The following is an 11,456-nucleotide window of genomic DNA, read 5'->3' as shown; positions in this document are numbered from 1 at the left end:
AGCAAAGCCACAATGCCTGCCATCCATAGTCTACTATTCAGGAGAAGGACAGAGTAGAAATAAAGTGGGAATTGTGGTAATGGAGAGCCTTCGGACAACAGTCATGGATGTCTTCAGCATTAGTGATACACTCATGGCAGTCAGACTCCAGTGTAAAGGTAGGACAGTATTCAGAATTTCAGCCTCTGCTTCACAGAAGGGTTGTGATGCTGAGGAGAAGAGTGCATTCAGCAAGCAGTTACAACTACTATATAAAGAAGGACAATGTGAGGTGGTAACAGGAGACCTGAATGCTCATATTGTGACAAACAGAACAGGATATGAGGACTGCCTCAGTCCACATAGCTGGTGCAACCAGAAAAAAAAAAGGATAGGCCATTCTAAACTAATTTCTAGAAAATGGTTTAATGGTGACCAGCACAGTGTTCACCAAGAGAGAGACAGTCACAAGATCACATACAAGAGTCATTAACATGCAACTCAGGTAGACTTCCACCTAGTAAAAAAAGAACATTGGAGTAGAATAAAAAAATGCAAAGTCATCCCCAATGAAACTGCTGGCCCACAGCATAATGGACTGCTAATGGACATAGGCACCTGCCAAATGTTTTATCCTACATATGGGTCCCATGAAATTATCTGTGGTATGATCCCACTTATTCTCATTAGGAGTAATATATACTTATAGACTATGGAATAGGTAAGCCCAATCTAACACCAAATGGGATAGGTTAATTCATGCAGCAAAAGGGAAATTGGCTAGAGTTAAAAGGCCCTACAAGGGCAGCTAGCCTATTACTTACCTATGAACTAATGAACCTATAAAATACTAATGGCTACAACCAGCAGCAAACAGTGGTTAGAAAAGGCTCAGAGGTCAAAAGACAATAGGCTGTAAACATGAACATTGACTAGAACAAAGTCACAGGAGTTTAAGGAAGTACTCAGGGCTCCAGCACCTGTGAAAGATGTGGAAATAAATGGAAATGAAGAAGAATAGCACCATCTCAAAACGTAATGTCTGAAAAATATAGAACAGATATGTAGCTGAGCTGGGTACAGAAATAAAGCACATAAGGAAAGCTGGTGATGGAATTCAAAAATCCAGGAAGTTATCAAAAGAAAGGAGAAGTGCAGAAAGAAGATGGAGTTAGAAAAGATGAACTAGCCTGAGAAGGGATATTAGTTGTTTACCAACCAAGGAGGCTAGTCACAGCAGCAAAGAACAAGGTATTTCACCACTCTACTCACTTCTGGAAAGTGTCTCCGCAGATAGCACAAAGAAACTCTATCAGGTTGCAATGCAAAGACAAAAAATAAAGAAGATAGTTACCATCTAAACGTAGAGTCTTCCTAAGAGATGGCAGTAACAACCTAGTCATCAGTTCACAGGACATCAGAAACATTATGTCCAGCAGCTTCTGAATGAAGAAAACCTCACAGAAGCGGTGCTATCACAAACACAGAGTGAAATGCGTTTTCAGTGATTTCTGATTCAGCAAAATGAAATTTAGTGAAATTCACTTCTGCTAGACAGATAGATAAATAGACAGACAGACTGATTGATATTGCTCCCCTTAAGTTGGTCGAATGTGCAAATTGTCATCTTTTCTGCCTGCCAGATTTTCTTGATAGGAAAGCTGTCCATGCTGGTACAGGACCACTATAATACCAGGTTTGGGGAATTTATGCTTTTCCCAGTCTTGTGCAATCTCAGAGTTCATATATATAGTTAGTGGGTGTAGGGTGGTGCTTGCCCTCTTGCAGAAATATTGTTTCTTTGAGTATGCTTTGAAATTGTGTGTTGTTGGAGGTCATTTTTTTATCTTCTTTGATAGAAGCTTTTGACATTGATCTTTTGCTGTTTCGTAAAATTTGAGTAAATCCATATGTGTTTGTGTGTGTGTGTGTGTGTGTGTGTGTGTGTGTGTGTGTGTGTGTGTGTGTGTGTGTGTGTGTGTGCGTGTGCATGCTTTAGTTGAGAAGGTAGAAAGGGAGAACATTCAAATGCTGACAGATAGTAACCAGAATTCAGGACTGAACTCCTGACAAATATGGAGTGTATGACAGAAGACTTGACCTCTGAGCCTGTTATATTTGCAAGTCTCTAAGCTATGCATCCGGTAAATCTCTTGACAGGAGTTCACCAAAATTTTCTGTTATCAGACAAATATGGTGGCACAAATTAAAAGAGCTTTTAAAAATGTATTTACTTCTGCAATTAGATGGGTCATCAAAAATGTTAGTAATTTATATGTAGGCTAAAGACTCTGTATATGGCCAAAACCCTACTGGTATCTATATTCATATACGTATGGATACATATGGTAATTTTCTTCAGGTGCATACAAAATGACTGCAATGGATAGATGTCTATGTAAAGATGTTTCTGAGTTTTCTCCCAGTACATTCTGTGCTTTTCATCACTTGTTAAATTGTTCCATTGCTTGTGAAAGATGGCCACCACTTTGATAAACACATTTTTATATTCTACGGAAAATATTAGATCTTATTTTTTATATTTGTACTTTTTTGATGCCCTGCTACCTGCCAATCATCAACCCCCCCATGATCTATTAGTCCATTTGTTTCTCACAAGGTGAGTGATGTTCCCAGCTCATTCATTCCCTAAATAGCATGAGCCATCATCCTGGCAGCTGTTAGGGCATGGTATGGATGTGCCTTAACTCCCCTTGTGGTGGTGTGGGCTCCACATCACCACAAAGAGACTGCTTGTGCTTCTGATACAAAGATATGCCAGCTGTTTGAATCCCTGCAAGGGTTACCACATTGGTTTGGATAGACCCACCCATGTCCCTTCTTCCCTGTGCCTGTTTGTAGAGGAGCAGAATATGCCACTCCTCTGGAGCCCAAGGTCACTAGAAGTAGCAGAGACACCACAACCTTTCCTGCCATGAAAGCTAGCCAACATAAGTCACACATATCTTGCCCATCCCTCCCAAGCTCTTCCATCTTCCCAAGACACTAGTCAATCTTTGGTCATCTAAGTCACAGTCAGGGCTTTATCCCTCTGTGCCATGCAGCTGGAGTTAATTTGTGTTATTTATTGATAATTTCATAAGCTCATTTCTTTTCTGCTGCAGTACTTGGCTCTTTTCCTTCATAAGGTGGTTTGGGAACTTCCCTATTCTTAAGCCCTTTTTCCAGAATTCTGGGTTTGCAATCAAAGCCACTCTTTGATAAATAGTGTAACCTAATACAGACCAATTGGTCAAAGGGTGCTAACGTTTTTTGCTCTCTTTTTGCCCCTGCTTTCATGCAAACAGCTATCTCAGTACCCCACATCATTTGACAGGACTATTGATCACTCTACTCTACCCCAGACTAATACCAACTTTTGCTACCAAGGCCAGCGTGGATCTTAATGGGATCCTGGAATGGCACACTGTTTAACATCCAGCCAGTTTTTTTTACTTAAGTCTATCCACAATTTCTCCCTTCCCCCTAGGTATGTGCCCTGACAGTATCCGTAGAGTTTTGAAATGGGCAGACTGCGCAGTCTACTCCCCACTGCCATAGGGAGCTAACACTAACATAGGAATGCTGCCCATCCCTTGGCTGTATCACATCGTGAAGGGCTTCCCAATCTCTGCCAGAAAGAGGTGCTCCATTAGTCATCTGAGCCATTAATCAAACCTGGGTAGACTGGGCTGTAGTCAGGGATTTATCTCTCTGTGTCACTGGAATGACAAAGAGTGCTAACTTTTAAACTTTGAAGGCTAGGTAGTGTTTGTATATAGAAATGTTCTAAATGAGGAGCTTTCTGTATCCTTCAGTAATAATAGGCTATCCTTAAATGTACCACATCGCAACATCTAAAACAATGACATTCCTTCACCAATGTAGTGTACATAAACTTCAAATTCATCATCAATACATAGTTATATGTATAGATTTGCTGCCATCAGTTTTAATATGTATATAATGTAGCCAAAGCATCTGGAATTGACTGCAGGGCAAGAAGCATGTATATCTGTGTGTGTGGGGGAGTGGATATTGAATGTTTGAAAATAAATCATTTGACTTAAAGAAAAGGTAATGAATAAAATAGACCTAAAATTGTCTCTTTCTAAATTTTTAATCCAATATAACATTTTTCATATATATTTTTAAAACTTATCACTAGTATTGTAACCATTATTTAAAGAAACTCGTTGTGATGAATGATGCTACTTAAAATAATTTCTGCTCCAAAAAATATGTGCAGGTTTATTGCATTCCCTTAGTGTACAGCATTCCAGAAAGGACTAAAATGTGGAATATAATACTGCATTATCAATCTCTAATGTACTTTTTTGTGTTTTTCTGAAGGACAACTGTATCTACGTTCCAAACTCTGGACAGGAGGATGCCGACAGGGATGGAATAGGAAATGCCTGTGATGAAGATGCAGACGGAGATGGTATTTTCAATGAACAGGTATTCATGTAACAGTAACATGCACATGTTCCATGAAAGCAAATTATTCTTTCAGCTAGCCTGTCAGTAAAGCAGTAGAATTTTTTAGTTTATTACCAAGTCTGTTGGCAATTTTGGATTTTTTTAATGTTAAGCTTATAAGGATGAATTGATTGCCTTCAAACAGCAGTAGAAATAGACTAGTAGAAAGTGAGAAATGTGCAGTTTTGGCTGTCTCCATGCAGCAAACTTCGGTGCTTGCTACCTACAATATTTTCTTTTTAACAGTATTCTTATCTCCAAATGTTAAACATTTCATTAGAGTCCTCTCAATCCACAAGAACTGTGGTTAGCAGAAATTTGCACTATTTTATTCTACGGGATGCTCTGCAGTCCTTCAGTTATAGCTTAAGTCATTAGCATGGCTGCAATGGCAATAGAAAAACAAAATAAAGAAGGGAATCACAATATTACTTTACCTACATGTCTGCACCCTAGTTAGTTAGATAGCTAGTTAGATAGATAGTTTGTTTGTTTTTTGTTTGTTTGTTTGGTTGGTTGGTTGGTTGGTTGGTTGGTTGGTTGGTTGGTTGGTTGGTATTCTGTTTGGTGTGGGTAGAGCACTGACCCAAATGGACCTATTTCAGTCTCATCCTGGGCAAATATACCCAACATTAGACAACCAAGTTAACAATAAGTATAATAAATGAAAATAAAATGTTGTGTGAAGATAGCAATGAATTAATAACAGTAATAATAACAAAGTACATGGTATAAGAGATAAGTAGAAGGATTGGCTACACAAAGGAGGGAAGAAGAAGAAGATGAGAGAGTGAAATAGTGAAGGGATAGAGCACAATGTGTAAAAGATAGCAAAAGTAAGGTAAAGGCACACAGAAATTAATTATATAGCATATATACAGTGTTGGAGAGATGCCACATCTTAGTGTAGGGAAACAATATATTTATTTATTTATTTTATTTTATTTTGTTTGACATTTGTTAACTGGGTTGGTCTGACTGGGCAAGATGCCCTTTTTCAGCAGATACCCGAGGAGAAAAGCTCTATTACAAAGTTTAGAAAATACAGTGATAAATACAAAACTTAAAGGAAAGGTGTGATTAAACTTTGTACAGAGTAAATAAAGTGTTACAAAAAAACAAAGAAAAGACATTTTAGTAAATCTTAGGTATTTTACACAAAATTTTGAAAGTCAAAGGATTAAAACAATATTGGGATTGGAGAGTATGTATGGAAGACAAAGATGTCTGAGTGGTGAAGGGGAGAGTTGGGCACTACGTGATGTGTCCAGAGAGAAAGCATTTGCAAACTGACTCAGATTTGAGATGATCTTTAAGCTGAGCACAAATTGAGCGGCATGAGGTGAGATCTTTAAGATTAGTAGAGAGGGATTCCTAGAGTTTGGGGCCTAGGCTGGAGAAGGCATAGTTACTGCAAAGGAGTCTGGTTCTGGGACATTGAAGTAGTGGACCAGAGTGGTTAAGATTTCTTAGACTGAAATTGGGAAGGGTTGTCTGAACAGGTTGGAGGCAAGTGAAGAACAGGAATGCTTTTTGAGGAGGATGTTGAGTTGGGATCCAAGAAGTGGGGTGATACATTGTTGGACAGGTAGGAAACTGGCTTTATTAAGAGTGATACAATGATGATTATTTCTAGGGGAGAGGGCAATAAAAAGCCAGGTAGAATTGTGTATAGTTTAGATGGAGGAAGAGCTTTTCTTGGATTCTTGGATGCTGCTGTAACCATCAGAACTCCATATTCAAGCTGTGCTAGTAGAATATCTTTGCCTGTGAAATTCAAGTTTGGTCTGGAGAGAAAGATGGAAAATTTCTAGGACCAAAATAGGAGTGAATTAGTTTATTCCATATTTGTTCTATGTGTAGGTGAAAGTCCAGTGCAGGATCAAGCCACATACCAAGGTATTTGAAGGGGTCTACTTTGGTAGACTGAATTTACACTTATTGGAACTGCAGATTACCGAGACGACAACACCAAAATTGCAATAAAGCAAACCATCACATTACCAAAGTTTTTTTACAGGGAAAGACGACACTTGTCCAACATTTAACAAGTTACACTGAAATATGTCAAAGCCACCCAAGTGGGGGGATTTGACCCCCCCAACCGCAGACACTCCCCAACTAAATATACCAACTCTGGGATCTCACTACAGTGAGGAAAAGGGCAAATTTCCCCATGTTGGCCAAGTGTCTCCATTCCCTATAAAAAATAAATAAATCTGTAATGCTCAGGTTCGGTTTATTGCATGTTCGGTGTTGTCACCTCTGGAATCTGCAATTCAGGTAAGTGTAAATTCAGTCTACTGAAGTAGATGACTTATCAATGGGGTTGTCAAGATGGTTATGGATAGGAAGAGATTTAGAGCTATTTTGCCATTTAAGTCAGGTACCAAACAGTACTGTTTTAGTGATGGAAGTGTTCAGAATTAGCTTTTTGTTATTAAGACATTTGATAAGAGAAAGGAAGTTAGATTGTTGTTATTGCTGTATGGCAGGGGAGGTCAGGTGTGAGTGAAATAAAACCATGTAGTCTACATAAAGTAAAAGAGGGAGGTGAGGGAAGACAAGTGACAGTTTTTTAATGGAAATGGAAGAAAGAAGGGGGATCCAGAATAGAACCCTGAGGGGCTGCTTTAAGGAGAGGGGTGGAAGCATACAGGGTATTTTGAAACTGCACAGTGAAGTACTGATTGGAAAGATCATTTTTAAATCAGGGAGCTGTAGCTAGGCTAATTCCAGTTTCAGTTAGGTGATCTAAAAGAATGTTATGGTCAACCAGATCAAAAGCTTTGGTGAGGTCAATATAGATGTCTCCAGTGAAGACGCCTTTGCTCATAGCCAGGAGGATGATATCAGTGAGTATCCAAAGTGCAGTAGAGGTGCTCCTACCAGTCCAAAGGCCATGCTGTTTTGAGGATAGTAGATGATATTGGGACATGTAATGGGTGAGTGGATTGCAAACTATTTTTTCAATGATTCTTTCCAAATATGGTAAGAATAGAGATGTGATGGAAGTCAGTGGTGTGGGATAGGGTAGTTTTTTTGAGAAAGAGTTTAACAATGGCTGTTTTTCAGATATCAAGCACGATGTTTTGAGTTAGGCAGAGATTATAAATGTGGATTTAAATGTTGCTTACTACATAAATAGGACATGCTAGCAATACAGATCAAATGATTCATATGCTTTGGAACAGGCTCCCCATCCATGTGAAGCAAAGTCTATCCCTAACCCTATTTAACGGTAACCATGACCAATGGATGGGAAATCTGAAATTCACCCTGGGTCTGGCCCACATGTCTCTGACTGACACAGGCAGACAATAACTATACCTAAACTAACATACCCTCTCCTAATAAACACCTGTGATACATAGGGACATAACTGGGTTGGACTGCATGGCTAGGCTTATAAAAGCCCTGGTGGTCATTAGCCTAGTATATAGCTATGAACCTATGGAGAAGACGGGACTGAAGTCCTTACATAGGAATAAGGACTATGGGAGAAGATGATCAGGACGAGCATGTGAGTCAGTTTTTAGTTCTTCGAGTAGTGGTACTAAGTGTTTAGTTTTGATTGCTTTGAAATGGAAAGTGGGAATACAGGAGGAAGAGAGATGTTAGAGGGAGAGGAGGAGTTTTTACTGGCAAGGATGAGAAGTGTACGGAACCATACTGAACTGGAGGATGAAATCAGCGTCTGTGAATTGAGATGAGAAGGAGTGAGTTTCGCTGGATTATTAAGGCCTGTCAAGGGGATGATTTCTTTTTCATAATGTGGCTTTTATGTCACCTGATTGTCTAGAGTTAGATTTCTTAGCTTTGTATAGTGTTTCCTGGAGGTTGATGATGTTTTTTTTTTTCAAGTATTGTCCCTGAGGCTATGGAAGCATTTAAGTTCGTATGTGAGTCACATGATTTTGGTGGTTTATACAGCAGTATAATTTTAGGAAAGAGTGAGTCCAGGAGATTAGTGAGAATTTGTTTGAGGAGAATGATGCAATGGTTTGGGATTACCAAGATATTGCTTTGATTAGGGCCACAAAGGTAAAAATTAAAGTCACCTAGTAAGATGAAGTTGTTTGAAGTTTATTTAACTGGGAGAAATAATCCATTAAATATTGTTTAGAGATAAGTGCTCTAGGGCAAAACTACCATGCTTTGCTTCAAGTCTAATTGAGCAGTTAAGTAAAAATGTGTGCGGGCAGGATATTGCTTTAGCATTATTATAAGCAAATGTATTTCTCACACCCTGAATGTTTTACTGCCACCTGTTGGACATAAGGTGATATCACATACCATTTAAATAGAGTTAGTACTGAATGAAAGATGACCTGAATGTCTGCTACTTCATTTGTGTAAATACTTAGAATTCTGAATGAATTCTACTTGATTTTTCTTTAGAGGTTGAGTTTTGGGTGGGCATGTTTTGTAAAGTTGTCATACTTTGGTAGTAGTCAAGGGGAACAGTCTGCTGTCTATGCTAAAAAGTTACATTTATTTATTAGACATTTTTTTCCCGGGGTGGTCTGACTAGGTCTACAGAACCCGTTTTCATTAGAGGCCCGGGGTGAAAAGCTCCACATACGGTATAATATAAATACAGTATAATCCAATACAATACAAATAACATGAGAAATACTATACAAATAAGTTGAAAGAACATAAACATAATTGTTACAAGATATACTAGACATCTAGACAATTCTAGAGTTAAAACATTACAGACAATAATAGTCACTCTCACCATATACATAGTCTGTGAGTAGATACTGTCCAAAACTAGTACACAGGCAGTGCAATGTATGACATTGACTATTATAGTACGTGAAAAAATAGAACGTTTCAGTTAGGAAAATAGCTAGAAAGTTAATGATGCAGGAAGACAGTGAGAGAGTTAAGAAGAATAGAGGCATTACAGCCTGAGTAGCAGCTTAAGGATGCGGTATCGAAACAGAGAAGGAGTTAGAAGAGCCTTAGGATCCTGCAGAATGTGAGGGAGTGAAATGTGACAGAAGAGGAGGATGAGGCTAGTGTGGAAGAAGAGGAAGAGCTGAGTATTAGGCAGGCTTTATGCAGGAGCAGAGCCATGTACTTTTGAGATGATTTTTTAGAGTCTTTGTAATGAGTTAGGCCAGACATAGACATGGTAGCTGGAGGTAGTGAATTCCATAGTACAGAGTCAGGGTATGAATACAGAGAGTGACCTGGTTTTCTTGTGGGTTTTGAAATAGCTAAGAGATTTTTGTCTTCTGATCATAGGGATTGATTTAGTGTGTAAGGTGTGACTAGACTGGCTAGTGGAAGGCAGGCAGTAGGCTTGAAAATAAGGTTATCCAAGGTAGATAGCTAAATAAATGCAAGTTGGTTAGGGAGTTCAAGTCAGTTTAGTTCTAGTAGCAGTTTACAGTGATGTGTGCGATATTTAGAGTTTGTGGCAAACTTTGCAACTTTGTTGTAGCACTGTTCCAACTTGCTTAGGGTAGAAGTTTGTAAGTTAGTTAGGATAGGGGCACCATAAAGAAGGGAGGTAAGTAAAAATGTTTTAGCAAGGGTAGTTTTGGTTGCTGTAGTAAAGAAATGTTTGTATAAGATTCACAGTTTTTGATGAGTTTTCTTTATATTTTGCTGTATGTGGGAGTCAAATGAAAGTTTATTGTCAATGATAGTCCTAGAGGTTTGGTTTCCTGCACTATTTCTATGATAGTGTTGTCAGATGCAAGGATGTTGAAATGATAAGTGACAGGGGAGGTGTTTTGGGGATGAAAGAGTATTAGTTTAGTCTTATTTAGCTTAAAAAAGAGTTGGACATCTCTTAGCGAGGATTCGATTGCAGTAAAGGACTGTTGAGTTTTTGAAAGTAGTTTTGGTAGTGATTGACAGTACAGATTATGGTGGAATCATCAGTGTATTGAAATAGGGTTCCATTGTGAGAGGTAATGTGAAGGTTGTTTGTGAAAATGTTGAAGTGTAGGGGTTCAAGGATGGAGCCTTGAGGGACTCTAGTAGAGTTGTGAAGAGAGGGTGAGAGTTCATTGGACGATTTAACTGCTTGTTTACGATCCTTGAGGTAGCCTTCTGTGTGGAGTCTGCATGTCCTCCCCGCGGTTGAGTGATGTTTAAAGACATGCAGGTAGGTGCAGGCATCAGGCTGGCACCTCGGCACCATAAAAATCCACTGCCAATCATTAGCAGACCGAAGTTCCGCTGTGGCGACCCCTAACAGGGAAAACCCAAAATACATTAGTTTATGATCCTTGAGGTAACTCTGAAACCATTTTACTGGGTTATGTGAGAAGCCTAAGTTAGAAAGTGTGTTCAGTAGGAAGGGGTGAGACACTGTGTCAGAGGACTTGGAGAGATCAAGGAATACTGAGGCTGTATATCAACCAGCATCTCTGGCCTTGTTCATGGTATTTGTAAAGGATAATAGGGTTGTAGCTGTGCTATGGCTGGGTCAGAAGTTATGTTGGGTGTTGGTTAAAAAATTGTTTTGCAATAGATATTGTATTACCTGCTGATGGATACCTCTTTAAAAAATTTTGGATATAGGTGACAAGATGGATATAGGATGGAAATTGGATGGTTCAAAAGAGTTGCCTCCTTTGTGGATGGGGGTAATATGAGATTGTTTCCATATGGCAGGTACTTCTGATTCGGATAAAGACCTATTTATAAGGATACTGATAGGGTAGGCGATGAGTTGGCAGCCAGTTTGAAGTCGTGTGGTGGAAGAGTATCAGCTGAAGTGGAGCAGGATTTTAGTTTTTGTAGTAGTTTTTAATGGTGTCAGTGGGTTTGGGCTGAAATGTGAATGGGTTTGTATGATGTTTTGTTGAGTAGGGGGGTTATTAATGACATGTTTAGAAGTAGTTGATGGTCTAGGGTTGGTATGTAAATAGGTTGAAGGGTGGGGGTTCTAGCATTAGGGGTGTTAGTTAGTAGGTCTAATAGTGATTTTCTGAAGTGCTTGTTAACGTTTTCAGCTATTTGTGATG

At 39.0% G+C, this 11,456-nt stretch overlaps 1 protein-coding gene across 4 annotated transcripts in view; it reads left to right on the top strand.

Annotated features, from left to right (window-relative positions):
* Positions 1–11,456, top strand: part of THBS4 (thrombospondin 4) — a 972,706-nt gene that overhangs the window by 538,840 nt on the left and 422,410 nt on the right. For all 4 annotated transcript variants that reach the window (XM_044063723.1, XM_044063722.1, XM_044063724.1 and 1 more), the window contains one exon: positions 4,333–4,440. In XM_044063723.1, coding sequence (XP_043919658.1) covers positions 4,333–4,440 — 108 coding nt within the window. The remainder of the gene's footprint in view (positions 1–4,332; positions 4,441–11,456) is intronic.

Source organism: Protopterus annectens, chromosome 2.part2 (genome assembly GCF_019279795.1).
Source record: "Protopterus annectens isolate FY-2018-M chromosome 2.part2, PAN1.0, whole genome shotgun sequence".
In the NCBI taxonomy this organism is placed as follows: Eukaryota; Metazoa; Chordata; order Ceratodontiformes; family Protopteridae; genus Protopterus; species Protopterus annectens.
The sequence above is the reverse complement of the archived record's forward strand: the minus strand, read 5'-3'. Positions and strand labels throughout refer to the sequence as shown.